Source organism: Poecilia reticulata, chromosome 6 (assembly GCF_904066995.2).
Source record: "Poecilia reticulata chromosome 6, P_reticulata-male-v2, whole genome shotgun sequence".
Taxonomy (NCBI): domain Eukaryota; kingdom Metazoa; phylum Chordata; class Actinopteri; order Cyprinodontiformes; family Poeciliidae; genus Poecilia; species Poecilia reticulata.
Genome location: NC_088835.1, coordinates 28,970,449 through 28,989,132, shown reverse-complemented (window position 1 = coordinate 28,989,132; position 18,684 = coordinate 28,970,449). Strand labels below are relative to the sequence as shown.

Below are 18,684 nucleotides of genomic sequence, written 5' to 3'. Positions count from 1 at the left end.
CTGTGTATTTTTGACACATCTTTATCGGAGATGTGAATAAATATGGCTGATTTAAATAAACTGAACAGAAAAACAGGATTGATGCAGCAAAACATAACTGAACAGATCATAAGGCAACAATCAAAACTGCTCCTGCAGTTTAGACATCATTTAATTACGTTAGGAATAGGAGAGAAAAACATTTAAATCCAAACAGAGGAGAAAAACGTCACAAAGCAGCACTATAAATCACAGAACCAGCATCTGACCCGTTTGGACCGGCCAGTAATCGTCCTTCTATACTTTCTTGGGAACATTTGTGATGATGGGTTTGGGGCGAGTCTTAAAGATCAGTTTCCGTTTGATGAGAGCCGACACCGAGTAGGACGTGGAGGAGGAGGATGAGGAAGACGAAGGTCCTTGCTGGTCCGTTTCCATGGCAACGTCACCGGCAGCATCCGTGTCCTGTGAATGTCCGGAGTGCTTGGTGAGGACAGCGAAGGGTTTCTCCAGTTTGACCTGCTTCCCGTAGAGAATGTGATGTCCTACGATCAGCACCGGCACCCCCTGGTGGACGAAAGACGAACAGCAACAGAGTTTTGAGAGACTAAAACGCAGAACTGTGGATGTTTTTCTCTTTTTCTTCCGACGAGTGAAAATGTTTGTACATTTTTCACCAGAGTAAAATTCAAGCACTTTTCAAGCTAAGTTTTCAAGCTTTTCCAGCACCACACCTTGGAAATGAAAACAATATATGTGAACTGAAAAGATAGTTTCAATTCACAATTGAAATGTCATGGAGACGCTTGTGGAAGTAAAGATAAATATGTTTGAAAGACAATTAACTCTGATACTACATTCAAAGAAAGTTACAAAAGAAACATTTGCTAAGATTTCTGTCATTTAGTAAATAGGAATAATTTGATGTAAAACAGGAGAAGTTTCCTCTTTTTAAAGAAAATTAAATGCAAACTGCATATATTTTATGTCCAGCTTTGGTTTAATTTATGATCTGTTTTGTTTTGCTTAAAGTAAATTTACTTTTTTGAGTCTTTATTCTCCAGTTAATAATCAATCAATTACTAAATTAGTAAATTAATCACTATTAATTGTTTCAGCCCAGTTAAAATATGCATCTGCTCTTGATTGTGACTGGATGGTTTCATTGGGTGTGAAGGATCTGCACCTCCTTGGTGTAGAGCAGGTCTCCCATCACGTTTCCCGCCAGCCCAGAGTTGCGCCTGGACATCATCTCTCCCTGCAGCTCCACCAGCAGCCACTCTGGAGGGCTGCTGCCGTCCACGCTGCCCCTGCAGGAGCACAGACACACGGTACCGTCTGGGTAAGCAGGAAGTTCTGTCATTACTTCTGCAACTATAACAGAGCAAATTCTTCATAGAAAAAAAACAGGAAAGAGGGGGAATGTTTACATGTTTATTTCTCATGCAAACCTCATGAGATGTTTTTATGATCACAATTTAACATTAAAAAGATTCATAAAAACAGAACAATATCTATATAGTAACATACAAAAGTATTTACACCATTCTTGTCATGTTACCACAATATTCAATGTAATTTTCTGTGACTTTAAGAGAACACAGAACAATACAAAGTAGATTAGGTCTGTCACATAAAACTGGAATCAAATTTAAATCTGGAGCAATTCAAGGAGTTGAAATACTTTTGCAAGGCATCCCAGTGCTAATCAGCTGTTGGAAAACATACAGAAAAATAACAGCAAAATTACCAATGAACTAAAGAAAATGCTGGAATGAAGAGAAAATTAAAAATAAAATACAGTTTTTAAAAATATAAACATAAGCATCCCACAATCGTGAGTATTTTTAGTTCATAAAATTACAAAAATATAAAAAAAATCATCGGATTATATTTTTATTTGTACACAATGAGATAGTTTCAGAACTATTATTTATTCATATTAGTTACATTAATTGATGGATTAAAATAATTACTGATAGTTTGTGCATTTTAGATAAATTAGGAGATAATAAATAAGGTTTATAACATTACTTAATTAAAATTAAAATGTTTTAGCCTGCAGCTTATACGTCGGAACGATATTTGAGGAGCACCTGTTAAAAATATTTTAATAACTTTAGAGGAAAGTAAAAAAAAACCTTTAATGATTATTTTTACAACTCACAAATAAGCTTTGCTATCCATCTTTTTATACTTTTGTCAAATCTTAAACCTGCTGCTGTTATTCTGGATCTTTTGAAAAATTATCCTCTAAAAATACAAAGATCTTTGGTGAAATAAAATTAAAAACATCGCAGTTCTGACCGTATGAATATCTGAACCATCCTGCTGAGAACCAACCAGCCGCAGCGTCTTTAAATCCGCATGAAAAAGTTCATTAAGATAAAGCCGAAACGACTGTTTCAGGAATCGGAACTGCTCTGTTTACATTCAGCTTCCCGCCAACCGGAAAGCGATGCGTGCAGGTTACGTCATGACGCACTTCCCCCTGGACTTCCTGCTCCGGGTCATGATCAACGTGGTTCCTGATGTTTTGAAACGTGTAGCGTTAAATCTATGGTAAGTTTGGCTGAAAATAAAGGAAAGAAAGAGTTTTAGAAAGTTTTTAAATGTTATTATTGAGCTAGGAGGCGTTTTAGTGCTTTTAAACGACAGTTCGCTTCAGTTATCGTTAGCATTTCTTAGCTAACTGTTATTTTTTTCTTCATGGTTATTTTTTTCTTCATGTTCTTTAGGTTTAAACAGGATTTTACAGCCAACTGAGCGGCTTCATGATATATTTGTCCCATTAAAAGTTATGATATCTAATAAGAACAATAATATTAATGAAAATGAGAAATTCAGCTGATTTTTCATCGAATTCGTAAATAATACAATTTTAATTGCGTGTTATGATGGAATAATGAGTGTTTCTTAATGAGTAGATGAAAGATTTTACATGTATATATCATGTTCCTTCAAATGTTAAGATTTAAGGAATTATTGTTATGCAATTTAGGATTTATAACGTTTAAGAAAGTACTTGTCTATATTAGGAACTAAAAAGATTATCACTGGATGTTTTATTTATATTTTTTGGTGGTTTAAATAGTTTTTTAATGATTAGATGTTATGTTTTTTAACTGATGTCAGTTTAAAACTCTACACAAATGGGTTCAACTATAAGCAAATGGTTTTTTGGCCTTTATTTTTAGGAACTCTGTTTTAAAGTATATTCTCTGAGATACAGAGAAAATACTTAATAGCTATAATGTTTAAGAACTTTAGAACTGGTTATTTATTTTCTTCATATTTTTGTGTTTTTTTTTTTCTGTCCCAGATCCAAATGGGGGAGTTTAAGGTGCACCGGGTACGCTTCTTTGACTACATGCCCAGCGCCATCCGGTCCATGGCCTTCAACAGCCAAACGGAGCGGCTGGCCGTGGCCCGAGCAGACGGCGCCGTGGAGATCTTTAACTTTGCTGACAACTACTTCCAGGAGAAGGTAAAAGGATCAAACCTGCGGTTAGTTTGAATGTTTCCACCATCAGCTGAACAGATTCTCTGATCTGTTGATGCTCAGATCATCGCCGGGCGGGACGGGCGGTCCATCGAGGCGCTTTGCTGGGTCGGCTGTCGTTTGTTCAGCGCCGGTTTGGACGGGGAGATCACAGAGTATGACTTGGAGAACCTGAGGCCTCGGTACAGCATCGAGGCCTACGGAGGACCAATCTGGACAATCAGCAGCAACAGCCAGGGGACGCAGCTGGCGGTGCGTAGACGTCCCAGTAAATCAATTAATTGCATGATAAATTAAAACAAACTGAATAATTTCCATTTGCATTATTTATTATTTTTCTCTTTCTACCAAAAACTGGATGACAAAATGTCTTCAGTCTGGTGTTTTGGTCTAAACTAGCCCCTTTTATTGAAGGACTATTTTGTGTAGAGAGACTTCATGATTAATTTTATTTGTTGTTTCTGTTGGTTATTTTGGATATTTCCTTTTTTCTGGAATAAGTTACCTTTCCAGATTAAATCTGACTTCAATCTGGGTCATTTTAAATCACTATTTCAAACTTATTAATATATGTTGACATTTAATTGAGGCCTGATACAGTAACTTTTCTGTTGTGATGTTTTAGTTTCATTCTTTGTTCATTTTACTGTGTTAATGTCTCTGTACAGCAGTTTTAACCTGTTTTTAAAATGTAAATAAATTTGACACTGACATTTTAAAATGCTAAATGTTCATTAGAATTCAAAGTTTATTGATCTGTGATAATGTGTTCTTACATTACTATGCCCTTACGACGGTCTCTGAACAACAATATAATTGTTTATCGTAAAAACTTCTGGGACAATTTCCCATCCAGAAAAATGTGTTGTTGTGACGGGCCTGGTCCCGTTAGGTTGAAGTTGGGTTTTGGGTCTGACTGATCCAGGTCTGTTTTCTCTGACAGGCTGGCTGTGAAGACGGGACTGTGAAGATGTTTGAGGTCCTGGAGGACAGGATTCAGTTCCAGACGAACCTCAGCAGACAGAAAGGTGAGTCTCACACCACTCACACTTTAAACTGCATTGTAACAAATTACACACTTTCTTTCTTTATAAAGACTTAGAAAGAAAAACAGTGATGCAAAACACTAGAGAAAGAAAGTCCATCTCTGAATGGCTAGAAAAATACAATTTGTAGTGGTTTAGTCAAAGTTAAATTGATCAAATTGCTTGATTGGTTTTCATATTCCCTGCTATGTAGAACTATAACAAGACAGCAATAAATTATGTTAAGTAATAATGAATATGCCTGTTGTAGTAAGTAATAAATCAATTTATTGCATGATAAATTAAGACTCACTCACTAGAGTCACAGTTTGATGGATCAGAAAAATCAGATACATTTTTGATCCTTCAGGTCGGATCATATCGCTGTCCTGGCATCCGTCTGGTGCTCAGATAGCAGCAGGAATGATGGACATGATCAAGATCTTTGACTCAGAAACAGGTAACTTCATCCTGACACGATCCATGCAGAAAGTCTGCTCAGTTTTGGGGTTCTGGATCCGTTATTTCCTCCTGTTTGGTTCTGACTGCAGGCCAGGCCACTCACAGGCTGCTGGTGGACCGAGGCGTTGGAACCTCAAAGAGCCAGGAGGTGGTGGTGTGGAGCGTCGCCTTTCTGAGCGACCACACCATCATCAGTGGCGATTCTGCAGGAAAGGTCCAGATCTGGGATGGGTTGACTGGAACTCTGATCAGAACCCATCTGGTCACTAAGTGGGATGTCCTGGTTCTGGCCGTTTCACAGGTAGGAAACCCAAGACAAAGAGCGCATGTTGGAGTTGGATGTTAGCAAATATGTACAACAGTGTATTAGGACCATAGAAGATAGAAAAAAAAGATAATTTCCGACAAAATACTCAGAAATTTGAGGGCGACTGTGGCTGTGTGGGTAGAGTAGTCGTCTTGCGATCGGAAGATTGCAGGTTCAATTCCAGCTTCCTCCTGCCACATGTCAATGTGCCCCTGGGCAAGGCACTTAACCCCAAGTTGCCTACCAAGCTGCGTATCGGTGTATAAATGTGAGTTTGTGAGTGCGAATGGGTGAATGTGACTCTAGTGTAAAGCGCTTTGAGTGGTCAAAATGATCGGATAAAGCTCTATACAAGTTCAGTCCATTTACCAAATTTAGAGATGAAACTCAAGACAATTTCTGAGTTTTAAGTCAAACATTTTCTAGAAGAAATCTAAAAAAATGTCTGAATTTTAAAAGTTTAAAATTTGCTAGAAAAACTCAGAAATTTTGAGATTAATGTTAGAAATTTTCTAGAGAAAAACACAAAATATGCATGAAAAAAAATCACATTTTTAGATCAAGCTCGCTCAGTATTTTTCTAGAAAAAGCAAGAACATTTTTAAGTTTGAAAAGCCCAAAATTTTCTAGATAAATACTCAAATTTTGAGGCTAATGTCAGTCAATTTGCTGGACCCCCCCCCCCCACCAAAAAAACTTAAAAGTTTCTGAATTTGAAAAGTCTCAGAAAATTTTTAGATAAAAAAAATTCTAAGTGTGACAAGTCGAACATTTGCTTGAAAAACTTAGAAATTTTGACATTAATCTCAGTAATTTTCTAGAAAACACCACAAAGCATTCTGGGAGATGTAGTCAGAGGAAAGTCTTTAGCCTCTTAACCTCTCTTTATGGAATCAAGTAACTCTCTCACTCTTTGGTTACCTAGCAACAGCTCCCTTACTCACTCTTTGGTTACCTAGCAACGAGCTGTTGTGTAACTTGCCCAGCAGCAGTTTCAGGTTCTGCCATTGTGCCTAATATCTGATTAAAAATAAAAAACAACGGCATGAAGTTAAAACTGTGGATAAAAGAGGAAAGTTTGGCAATATTTCAAATATTTAAAACAAAAAACAAATTAATAATAATTATCAAATTATAATAATTATTGACTAGTATCATAATTAGTATTTTGATATGTTTTTCATCCATATTGTCCAAACAAGATTCACTGACTCAACATAGAATAATGTTGATCTATAGTTGTGTTTTTATTCTTCATTTCTGTTTTTACAAGCAAAAACCAGATAGAGACAGAAGAAGAAGAGCATATGTTGAATGTGAACTGATTATTTATTAATTATTCCTGCATTTATTTAATTTATCAGAAGAAATGTAAATATCTGAAGAAAACAAAATAAAGAAACGGTGTGTTTGACAGGACGAGAGCAGTGTGATCGCCGGGACGTCTGAGGGAACCATTGTCCAGTTCCAGTTCCTCTCCTCCGCTGTGGGCCAGCAGGACAAGCTCTGGGTCCAGACCAGAACCTTGAAGAACCACTCGCATGACGTTAGGGCGCTGGTTCACACCGACACGGCCGTGGTTTCTGGAGGTCAGAGTTGATTCCCCACAGTGTCATGTTTACGTTGAGGTTTCTGTCTCACTTGTTCAACTGTGTCTTCAGATGAAGGGAGAGAAAATAAAAATATTTTTAAAGCTTAAAGATGAACTGATTGGTTGGTTTCAGGTATGGACACCCAGTTGGTGGTGAGACCCCTGCTGGACAAAGTGGAGAAGTACAGCCAGGAGTCTGCGCTTCGTAAAATTGCTTTCCCTCATGTGAGTCCAGAAAGAGAAAATCTTACTGAGTATGAGAGGAAGTAATATGACATAGCAAACAATCCCTCACTTCCAGGACGCAGCAACATCATCTGGGAGCAAAGAGAGATGATGAATGAAAAACAAGAGGATGTTTTCAGAAACGTGGTTAATAATTGGACGTGTGCAGGAACAAATTTATGAGCATAAATTGATCCTCATGAAATAACTTGGACTCCCTTTTTAAATATTTATGAAGTGATTCAGACGTCTGAACTCTGATGATATTTTGTGGTTTTAGAAGACTTCATGTAGCGTCTTGCAGTCGCTTCCTGGATGAACTCGCTTGGACAGCTAGACCTGGTCATGACTTCAGTTTAAATGTATTTAAATCCCTAAGCACGGCCTCTTTCTGAGTGGATTTTGCCACGTTTTCTCTTTCCTAGAGTCAGGAGTGCAGCAAGCTAAACATCTAATGTTTAAACAGTAAAAATAAAACTGGTTCAAACTCCTCAGTAATGATATTTAATCACGTGATGCTGAGATATTCTAATTCACTACTTCAACAGAAGCTGCATTTTTATTGTATTTCTAAAAAAAAAAGCTTAAAAATTTAATTTTTTTCCATTTGTGTTTTATGTGCTTGATTGTTTTTCTCTCTAGTTGATGTTAAATATCCAAATATTTAAAGAAAAAAACTGACTTTTTACGTCACGTCTTAATATTTTCACATACTGTGAAGTATAAACAGCTGCTGTTGGTTGGAAATAACCTGCATCCTCTCTGCTGCAGAAAAACCTTGTTAGTTGTGCAAAGAAAGCTGGACTTCTGCTCTTCCAGTTCCCGGACCATCTGGAGCTGTGGAGGCTTGGAGAGAGCGACAGAAATGGTGAGAAAACTCATTAAAACAAATCATAAAGGAAATTCAACACTGTTCACTCAGTGGACATTAAACACCAAACTAAACCCATTTCTTTGTTTTCAAATATTTAATTGACGGCATTTTATTTTGAAGTGTTTTTGTTTCTTCAGAAACAGGTTCACAGTGGATAAATTTAGTTTCGTTAATGTCAAACAAACGTCTTAAAGTGCAACTAAACTTGATATAAAAGCATAAATTCCTCCAAAGTGGGCGGAGCCAAGATACATTGAGGGGCGGAGCCAAGACTGGGGATGAGCATAGGCGGTTAGTTAGGGGTGTGGTCAGGACGAGGATGGCCGATTTAGTTACTTATTGCTACACTTAATGACTTTTCTTTTCTCTAAAGACTTTTTTTCAAAAAAAGTGACAAATCTAGTGACTTTCTTCTGTTATTAGACGTTTACAGCGAAACACGTGAAGCACCAATCGCTCTGCACTAACCTTCCTGACTGAGTGAACAGCAAGTTCTGCCTCATCCCCCTCTCTTTTCCTAAGCACTGCATTCAGTAAAGATCAATCGAGCTTTAATGTTGGAACCAATAGGAAAATTCAACTGCAGTAGCCACCATTCAACCTGAAGAGGGCAGCACCGATACAGCGTGAAGTCAGATATTGCAGAACAAATTTACACGAAAATGTCAGAATCTAAGGAGCAATTTACAGTTTATCTAGGAAAAAAGGTTTGTTGTTTGGTTTTAAATGGGACCTTTTATGAAAAATTCAAGTTTTTTTTTTTTTTTTGTTCTCCCATTCGGGTTTCTACTGCTTCTAAAAACAGCTCAAGTTTAAACCAAACAGTTGTATTATGGAAATAAGTTCATGTTTTTCTGATGTCTGAAAAAATGAGTTGTTTCAAAAACTTTATAAATGTAAGGACACAAATCAGCAGGCACTGCCCCGTTACCTAGCAACCCCAGCAAATCCCAGCCCGTAACCTAGCAACCCCAGCAGAGTTCCGGTCGTCGCCTAGAAACCACAGTATCCCATAGATGTATCCTTACTTGTTAAAGGAAGCGTAATAGGTCACCTTTAGCATGTAGCAGAAACTGAAACTGGAGGATTTTGCTCTTTATCTGCCTCCAAACAAACTCTGTTGTTGTTTGTCAGAAACATCAGACATGAATCTTAAACTTGAATATATTTGATTCAAACTCAGGAGCTGAAGTAGTAATTTTCTTTGGTCCATAAATTCCCAGCAGATTAAATATTCCTAATGCCAGTTAATCCAGTTACTGACATCTAGTGGCCAAATTGGAGATAACTATTACAGCTACTGTAAATACTGTTGTAATTAGGCAAAGTTACCTAATTTTATATTTTAATACCTAAAAATCAGAATTTTTATTTATTAGTATCATATTTTTATATTTATTTATCCTTAAAATGATTGTACTCTTTGCTGCGTGTTGATAGGAACACCTGGAGAGAGTCTACCTGTGAAGAGGAAACCAGAGAAACTGATCCAGCTGAAGACAAAGGTAGGTAGAGGGCAGATGGGTTCTGTTTCCATGGTAACCATCTGGGTTCAACATGTTGAAATGGTTTGACTGGTTCCACCTTTTCATCTCAGTGATTTTATTCGATTTTTGAATATTTAATTTTTGGAAAATCTGGATTTTTACTCCATTGGACCATTTGGGTTTCCATAGTTCAGAATGATGTCACCACGCCCAGAACCACCATCTTGTTTGACTGCAGGTCAACTCTACAATGAAATATAACTACAATTTTTGTTTTTTAATCTGGACCAATTCCCTTAATTTTTTTTTTTGTTTTTTACTTTTTTGTTTTTTTTAAACATGAGTAGAGACGGATTCAGTAAATTAGAATATTGGACTTAAGTGTTTTTTTTTTTTACTCCGAAAGTAATTAGATTATTTCAGACAAAAACAGAAACTAATCTTTCTAACTGCTGACAAAAACAACAACTAGGCCCTAGTTTGTGGTTCCTGGTTCTGGTTCTGTTGGAGTTTTCTCTGTGTGAAACATCACAAGTTATCAAACTGATTGTTGTGTTTGCTGCCCCCTGCAGGGCGAGGACCATATCTGCTGCAGCGCGTTGTCTCCGTGTGGAAGCTGGTTAGCTTACGCCACCGTTGCCGCCGTTCGTCTCTACAGGCTGCAGCTCAGCAGCAACAACGTCAGCATCCAGAAGGCGAGGAGGCCGACATTTTCACCAGCAAAATGCCAAACAAAGAGCAGGATTTATTTATTTAAGCATTCAGATTTGGACATTTACTATGGAGTTCAGATTTTAACCATGAAATTTGACTGAACAGAAAGACTGAAAATATTTTATATGGAGAAAACTGTAAAACCTACAGCAATGCTTCTTATATTTCCTCAGAGCAGACACCTGTGGCTATGTTTTTATGCATAAATTATTCCTGCAGAGTGATACCTGTAAAAACAGCAGGTTTGTTTGTGAAAAACCAGTAAAAGTTGAATAGCCTCAGTCACTAGAGGGCACTATAGCAGCTGAAGAATAATTAGATTGTAAAATTGTAAAATATTGGACGAAACTTAAATCTCAGTTTTAGAACTGCAGCAGAAAGCAACAAGCCGCTTCACTTGAATCGACCTGTTGAGCCTTTAATGGAGTTTATAAGTATTTAGCTTTCAAAGAGAGCAAAGGTTTTGTCAATTTTTTAAAAATTGTTGACATTTTCAGTGTATTTCAATGAAGCAAAAACTGTGAGAAAAAAAATACATTTTAATTAAAAAGCATAAAGAGTATTAATAGCAAAGGTCACAGCTGTAATGAGCGGAGTACTTTGATAAAAGAGAGTCTGAACTAGAAACTATTTCAGCTGTTTTATGGTCTTAACTGTATTTATCCTGATATTTAAAGTGGAAACATTTCAGAAACTGGTCTCTCGTTTGACCGTCTCGTCCTCCTTGCAGGTGTCCAAGCTGCCCAGGGAGCTGAAGTCGGTGCATCAGCTCTGCTTCTCCTCGGACTCCTGCAGGCTGTTCGCCTCTTCCAGCTTCTCCTCCGTCGTCGTCGTCGCTCTCGACCAGACGGACTGTAAATACCTTCACACCCTCAAACACAAGTCTGGTGAGTTTCACTGGAGGTTTGTTTGATTGTTGCTCAGAGGCAGATGATGATGTCATAGCGTTGGAAACGTCTGATTGGCTAACGACTGAGTTAATGATGCAAATCAACAATTATGTAACTGCTTAAAATGCAGTAACATAACATTCTTTAAATGAGTTTAAAGAAGGTGAATCTAAAACTGGCGTTTGAGGAGTTTGGGATAAAATGTAATTATAGATAAAAGTATTTTCAAAATACTTAAATACAAAATCTATACAGTTTGGGTTTAATAACTTCTCTGAATATGTTGTTTTTTCAGCAATTGGCCTTTTTTTGAGTCTACAGGCTCCAGTTAACGAACAGAAATGTATCATTTTGTCACTTTTTGAACCATTTCTATTAAATATTCCCTGATTTTTAATGTTTTTTTGTGTTTCCAGGCTCCAAACAGCCGATCCACATCCTGTCTCCCAGTGAAGACGGTCAGTGGCTCGCGACGGCGAACACAGACTGCGAGATCCACGTCTTCAACCTTCGAAAGATGAAGGTGAGCGTCGATGTTTGCTTTTGTTTGGACATCATGGAGCAGAACAGCGACAGGAAACAGAATCTGTTTGTGGTTTGCAGCTGCACTGCTCGGTCCCGGCCTACAGCTCCTGCCCCACGGCCGTCTCCATCCACCCGACCAGCGGCAACCTCGTCTCCGTTCACGCCGACCAGCAGGTGGGCGCGTCAGCGGCGTCTCCGTTTTCACCCAGAAGATGGAACCTGCTGACTTTGTGTCGTTGGTTTGCAGATCTTTGAGTTCTCCCTGAAGCAGAAGGAGTACAGCGAGTGGAGCCGGCAGCTGCAGAGGCAGGGCCTGCACCCGCTGTGGCTGCAGCGCGACACGCCCGTTACCCAGATCACCTTCAACCCCAACAACCCGGCGCACATCATGCTGCACGACGTGTTCATGTTCTGCATCATCGACCAGAGTCTGGTACGCAAAGCCACCCGCTCACAATTCTTCAGCATCGCTCTGTCGTCCAGAATCATTTTGTACATTTTTGTACTTAAATTTGGGCCTCGACTGCTGCTAAAAACAGTGAAAGCGATTAACAGAGCTGTTTTTTGGCGTTAAGGATCAAGTCTGATAGTCAGTAGACTCGGTTCATTTGGGGACCAAAGCTGCACCATTTGTTACATTTTCAGCAGCTGCAGGAAAACGAGCTGTTTAAAACTCTTCTGATTGTTACACAGGAACTCAAACTGAGTTCCAGCACATTTGGTCAGCTGGTTTTACCACTGTATGTGCTGTACAATGGCTGCTGGAACACACAAGTATTTTCTTGTTGACTTATCTTCCAGAAACCACTTCCTGGATTTTTGTTGGTTGTGCAGGAGGCACGACTAATGCTTTTCAAAGAGCGTGGTTGTATAACTGCTCATCTGTTTGCAGCCATTTTCATGTCCAAGTGTAAACGTTGAGTTGGGGGGTCGTGGCCAGCAGCAGCTTATTTGGATTTAAAATAACAAGACGCCCTAAAACAGCTAAAATCTCATCATCTAGGAATGAGATTTGTGCAAAAAAAAAAAAAGTAATGAAAATGTTTTTGTGTAACTAGACCTTTTCTAACCTGTTCAGGGAAGCGTAAATGGTCACCTTTCTGTTTTATCTGCTCAGCCTCTTCCTGAAGCGAAGTCGAAGTTCTACAATCAGAGGATCCTCCGGAGTCTTCCTGAGCCCCAGAGGCTCAGAGAAAGCCACGCCTTCAAGGCCTGCAAGAACTTCCAGGTAAAACCTCCACGCTCTGGATAGTTTTTCTAGAAAATTTCTGAGATTTCTGGCAGACATTTACTTTATTTTCCGTCTGCAATGCCCCTAGCACGATGTGGTAGAAAACAATAAATATAGCAAAACATTTGTTTCAGTGCCCAAACCTTTTCCACAGATTGACTGTTACTTTGTCCCACAGCACCTGCTGTCTGTGAACCTGCTGGAGGATCTGTCTCTGGTTGTGGTGGAGCGCCCCCTGGTGGACATCGTGTCTCAGCTCCCCGCTCCTGTGCGGCAAAAGTTGTTTGCCACCTAAACAGCGATCAAGTCATCATGATCACAGTTATTTCTCCAGTTTGTTGGAGATGTTTTGATAAAGTAAAAACTGAGAACCAGCCGTCTGTGTGTGCATTAATATATCCGATTACGGTGGCTTAGAAGGGTCAAATACATGCGAAAACCTCCATTCCAAAACTAAAGAAAACTGGAACCAGTGGATAACTTATAAAATATCAATAGCTGTAGATTGAATTGCTTTTGATACATAACTGGTTGTTGTCACTTCAACTGTTAATTTAATTCTGTTTTTATTTTTGTAAAAGTACATTAAAAAAATAAATATGCAAAAACCACAGAAGTATTTTACTTTTGAAATTTTTCTTTCGACAAAAAGTATTTCAGTTTCTGGTTTTTGCTAGTCTAAAAAAAAAAAAGCTGAATTTTTGCATTGTTTTCCTAAAATAAATGTATTTCTTAAAATCCTAATAAGAAAACCCACATGACTCGGTCAGCTGAAACATATTCACAGACATTTTATTTTTGATTGAAATTATTTCACATCATAGTTATTTTTCCTGTCAAAGAGCCTTTGTATTTTTATTACAACAGCCACAGAGCAGCAGCAGCAATAATAATAATTGATAACAGTAATAATAATAATAACCCAGCAGGAAAAGCAGATCAATGCGACTGAAAAAGAGAGAAACGTGATGGGCGCCACTTTTCCAGCTGCAAACAAAAAAACTTTCAGTCTGATTTTTCAGGTTGTGCCACATCTGGCTGCTTTTCTTCCTCACAATCTGATGAGATTTGACACAGACGTGTGTAGAAACTCGACAGATTGCCTAAAACAATACAAAGGAAAAAAAAAAAACAGACGGCAGAAGAAATGAGGACGAAGCTCCACAGGATACAGAGACGAAACAGGAGAGGAGTCTCTATTCAACCATTAAACACTGAAACCTCGACACGCTACGGCCCAGAAGGGCCCACTTGTTCACAGGAGCGGTTCTGGGAGATCCGGCTCATGCCTGCATGTTGGGAACCAAAACCAGGAGCCAGTTAGGTGAGAAAGTGCATCATTCGAACATCTATTAGGCTGGGAAATCACCTTAAAGTCATATTCAATGAATTTAAATATGAACTTATCAGATTTCTAAAATAACCTTCAATATACGTTATATTAACAGCATATTTTTGTTTTAAAATTGTTTTTGTTTGATGCAATATCCTAGAATGTAATGCGTTTCCATTAGCTGTAAGCAGAAAAATCATCAACATAAAGGCTTGAAAAATGTCAATCAGTGTGCAAATAGTCTATATAATGTGTTTCATTTAATTATGGAGCTGCTGATTGAATAAATATTCTAATTTATTGATTATGACTGCTTATTTTCACCGATTCCCCTGTGTTCTTGTTACTGGGGAATCAGCGCCCCTTGCTGGTCACAACGTGGTAGTGCCGCATAACAGGATTTGCGTGTTTTTAAATCAAATTTTTCTAAAAATCTGTTTAAACTTTTCTCTACATCAAGACAGAAAATTACAAACTCGTTTCCTCTTTGTGTTATAGCTTCATATTACATGAAATGTTGCATTTAAAGCTACGTAAAAGGATAATTTTGTTGCGTTTTTTTAATCTTTCAGCCTAACTAGCTCCTGGCAGCATCAGCAAAGTTAAAGAATTAAATAAACATTATTTTCTTCATCTCCCTCTTACCTGCCCACATAAACTGCTCCAATAAAAGTGAAAAAGTGTTAAAGGATGAACTAAAGCAGTAAAATCCGAGCTGCTAATGTGGAACCACTGGGTCCCACCTCTGATATGATTATCTGAACAACATTCTTTAAGAAAAACGAGAAATATGTGCATTATTATTATTGTTTTATATTTAAAAAAATGGCCACATTTAAACGAATAAAGCTCAGCTACGGTCAAATCGGCTTTCATCAACCCCCCTTGAACTGGCCTTTTGGGGGATCAAATCCCTCCGTTTCAGTCGTTCGTTTTGGGAGATAAGTGATCAAACCCCCGCCCCTTATCAGATTTTACAAACCTTTTTATATATTTATATATAAAATAGAAATTACAAAAAAAATATTAGATGATGCAGCAACGCATACGTGCAAAAAAAAAAAAAACTAGAGCAACAACACAGGAAACAAGACTCTGATTAAAGTGATTAAATCATCAGAGGAGAGCTGGAAACCGTTAAAATAATATGCATTAAAAACATTTCCTTTTTTAGGGTTACAGTGCACTTTGTGTGAAAAAATAAAACAAAAAAAACAAGGAAAACAACCACAAACAAACGTTAAGATGAAGGCAACACAGCCTGCAGCTGAAATGAGGCTTAGAGAAGAAAAAGGGGGATGAAGAGGAGGAAAAGGACTCCAAAAAGACGATTATGTACACCGGTATGTACAGGACAACCGGACCCGAACCTTTCGGATCGTTACGGGTCGGAACAGACAGCCTCGATGGCACCAAATAAATAGGAAACAAAACGTCCTGTCCTGTGGGAGCGGTCGGCAGGTTGACGCCAATAAATTAACCAGATAAGAGGACGTCCGACGTGTGTTTGATACCGGAGGGGAACAAAAAGTTCAAAATGTTGGTTCCGAGGGAATGTAGCAAACAACTGCTCCGATCCAATATTTACACGAATGAATCCGTCCGGATCGTTTTCTCTCTTCAAAGTCGGAACAGTGCGACTGAAAGTTGGCTGGATATAGAAGTTAGTTTTTTGTTTTTTTTTTTCTTGGCAAAATTGTCCTACAACAGTTTGTTTCCAGAGCCAAAAAATGTCCAAGAGGACTCAACATGACGTCACTCGGAATTTAGTGGTTTTCCTCTTCCGTCCAGATACAAACGAAACAAAAAAAAAAGAAAGAAAAGAAACAGCAGCCGCCATGTTTTCCCTCCCGAAAACAAGCGGAACACGAACGCATCCACTCCCAAATCTGGAAAAATATGTTAATTCAAGATAATAAAAAACTCAGTTTTCCTTTTTTCCGTGTGACGGACATTAGGAGTAGTCTTTTTTTAGGAAAAACTGAAAGGTCCTGACTCCGATAGAGTTCGGTCGGTCCGTTCAGGGAGCTACATCATGGATCGGTTCGGAGACTAACGGCTATTGTGCCGAACAAAGTTTCCGCTGCAAAATTAGTTTCTCCACCAGTAAATGCAAATTCAACACCATTAAAGCTACACTAAAGGCGGTTCTTGATAAAAATGTGATCCTTTAATAGATTTTTTTGTTTTTCGAAGATTAAATTCTTGGAAAAATCTGGATTTTGATGTTGGTACGCACAGAACCGCCAGCTTGTTTTGACAAATGTTTTACAGTTTCAATTTATTTAGATTTTTAACTTGGGGCCAAGCTAAGATTGTTTATTTATTTACGAAAAATAAAGTCATAATATTACAAGACCACAGTTGTATAATAAGAAAGGCAAAGTAATATGAGAATAAACTCATACTTTAGCCATAACAAAGTCCTAATGTTAAAAAGTAGTAATTTTATAACTCCTATACGAAAACATAAAATGAGGAATGATGAGCGTCTTTTGAAGTTATACTTTGCTATTGGCATCAAATTATCATCAGTAGCAGAACTTTGAAATGATTGTGCGAAGAACTGTTTGTTTCAAAGGAAGACTTGCTGAACTGGTTACGTTAGATTTCGAGAACCAAAATATTTTTTTCTCATTAAAACAACTTTTTTTTGGTGTAATTTTACAACATATTGTGGTAAAATTGTGTCTTTATTCTGCTGATATTATGACTATATTCTCGAAATTAAACAATACATTTTTATAGCTTGGCTCCAATACTCAGGTGCACAAGTCACAGAAGAGATTATAGAAAATATGTTCTGTTATTTGTTATTTTAAGAAAAAAAAGGGAGCCAAACATCTATTGATGTCAAAAAATCTTCCAGCCCTACCGTGATTTTATCTCCATACGACTGAAGCTAAAAGTGCAACAGTTTAACATTTATTATTATATTCGTAGATTTAAAAACAGCATAGAGCTGTAGAGTCTGTTTTAGGAGTGGCCTTGAATCCCATGGTGGTGTCATAAACTAGAGAAAAGCCCTTTCCAGGTCGTAATGTCTTTTCTTCATGGCTTGGCCCATAACCTTGATCCAGAATTACATGACAAATTTTTAAATTATGCATTTTTGTGACCTGGACAAAAGAGCCAGAAGCAGAATTATTCAGGGACTGAAGACCATCTGGACCATGGGTGGTCCTAGATGGGGGCTGACAGGGGCCAGGGTCCCTCCAGATCTGGTCAGATATCAACAGTGTTATACATAATTTTTATTAGATAAATCTAATAAAATTAAATTCAACATGATAATCTAAACTTCTGGATACAAAATATAAAACTCAAAGCTGACCCTTTCCAATATAATCACATTCTATAAATTTGAGTCATGGCTTCAAGATTCAAAAGTACCTTTTGAAAATAACGTTTAAAATATATATTTTTTAAATTGGTAATGTTTTATTTTTCTTTGTAGTTAAATTTTACAAAATTTTATTTCTGTCTCCATTTTTAAAAAATTATTAATAAAACAAATTCATGATAAATATTTAGAAAGTGCTGATTAAGTCTGGTGGCATTTCATGATATTAAAGTTTGATTATCTGATTTTAGATTAATTTTAATCAAGATTATCTAGAATACGAGGTGTATTTGAATGCAACGTGGGGCTACTGACGTGACATGAGGTCAGAACTGGTGGGAGGAACTCGTCTTAGAGGGGAAACGGTTTCGGACACAACACCTGAACGTCTCCAGCGTTCATCACAGGAAGCCTCAAAACTCAGAGACCATTTAGGGCGAAGGACGGATGAAAGGGTGCGGTCCCTGTGCAGTCTGACTAAAACAGATCCTAAAAAAAGAGGGATGAAACATCCACGGAGAAATGTTGACCTTTCCTTCACGGCTGCACCCTGAAGTGGTTGAAGCTGAAGAAATCTCCTCCATAGCTGGCTGGCGGAGAGGCGCTGAGGTTCTGGTCGATGCAATTGATGGTGGTGTGTGTGTGTGTGTGACCATGGATGGGGCAGGAGGCTGTGGCGGATCACCAGGCCTCTGTGTACCGGACATCAACGTCCTTCAGGTTGGGCAGTTTGGCCTGCAGAGAGAAAACAAGACTTAAAATCTGCTGATTGTTATTTTATTAAGTCAAGTTTATTAGTAAAGCACTTTTCAGCAACAAGGCAGTTCAAAGTTAGAGCATGAAGATGTTAAATAAGAGGGGTTCCAGGGACTGAACCTTGGGGTACTCCACATGTGACTAAGGTATGCACATTTGCAACCAGTAAATTTGTCACGTTGAAGGTGGAAAAAGTTAAAAAAATAATTTATCAGGGTCTTGTTTTTTTAAGTGAACAAAGTGATTTTGTGCTTCAGAACTTTAAAACAAAAACAACAGGATTAGATAAAGAGAAGGGATCCAAGGATTGAACCTTGGGGTTCTCCACATGTAACTTCTGCTCCAGCTGCTGGGAGTTACCTTGAGGTCTTCGTACGTGTCGGCTGTGAGCTTGGTGCTGTTCATGTTCAGGCTGCACAGGCTCTTCATGGCTGAAACAC

General features: G+C 38.1%; 3 protein-coding genes across 4 annotated transcripts in view; 1 reads left to right on the top strand and 2 right to left on the bottom strand.

Annotated features, from left to right (window-relative positions):
* Positions 1 to 109: 109 nt before the first annotated feature.
* Positions 110 to 2,442, bottom strand: chtf8 (CTF8, chromosome transmission fidelity factor 8 homolog (S. cerevisiae)). The gene is made up of 3 exons (XM_008412543.3): positions 2,287 to 2,442; positions 1,166 to 1,289; positions 110 to 546 (listed from the first exon to the last, which is right to left on the bottom strand). Exons 1-3 carry the CDS (start codon positions 2,304 to 2,306, stop codon positions 277 to 279), a joined length of 414 nt encoding a protein of 137 aa, XP_008410765.1. The 5' UTR covers positions 2,307 to 2,442; the 3' UTR covers positions 110 to 276.
* Positions 2,417 to 13,188, top strand: utp4 (UTP4 small subunit processome component). The gene is made up of 17 exons (XM_008412544.3): positions 2,417 to 2,541; positions 3,302 to 3,466; positions 3,545 to 3,733; positions 4,425 to 4,509; positions 4,877 to 4,966; positions 5,058 to 5,269; positions 6,693 to 6,864; positions 7,000 to 7,091; positions 7,863 to 7,959; positions 9,406 to 9,470; positions 10,025 to 10,147; positions 10,897 to 11,053; positions 11,473 to 11,579; positions 11,660 to 11,755; positions 11,829 to 12,014; positions 12,699 to 12,809; positions 12,991 to 13,188. Exons 1-17 carry the CDS (start codon positions 2,539 to 2,541, stop codon positions 13,105 to 13,107), a joined length of 2,067 nt encoding a protein of 688 aa, XP_008410766.2. The 5' UTR covers positions 2,417 to 2,538; the 3' UTR covers positions 13,108 to 13,188.
* Positions 13,189 to 13,583: 395 nt separating this feature from the next.
* The window catches only part of cmip (c-Maf inducing protein), a 41,680-nt gene continuing 36,579 nt past the window's right edge, over positions 13,584 to 18,684 (bottom strand). For both annotated transcript variants that reach the window (XM_008412545.3, XM_008412546.3), the window contains exons 20-21: positions 18,605 to 18,675; positions 13,584 to 18,223 (exon numbers count right to left, since the gene is read on the bottom strand). In XM_008412545.3, coding sequence (XP_008410767.1) covers positions 18,170 to 18,223; positions 18,605 to 18,675 — 125 coding nt within the window. In that variant the 3' untranslated portion in view covers positions 13,584 to 18,169. The remainder of the gene's footprint in view (positions 18,224 to 18,604; positions 18,676 to 18,684) is intronic.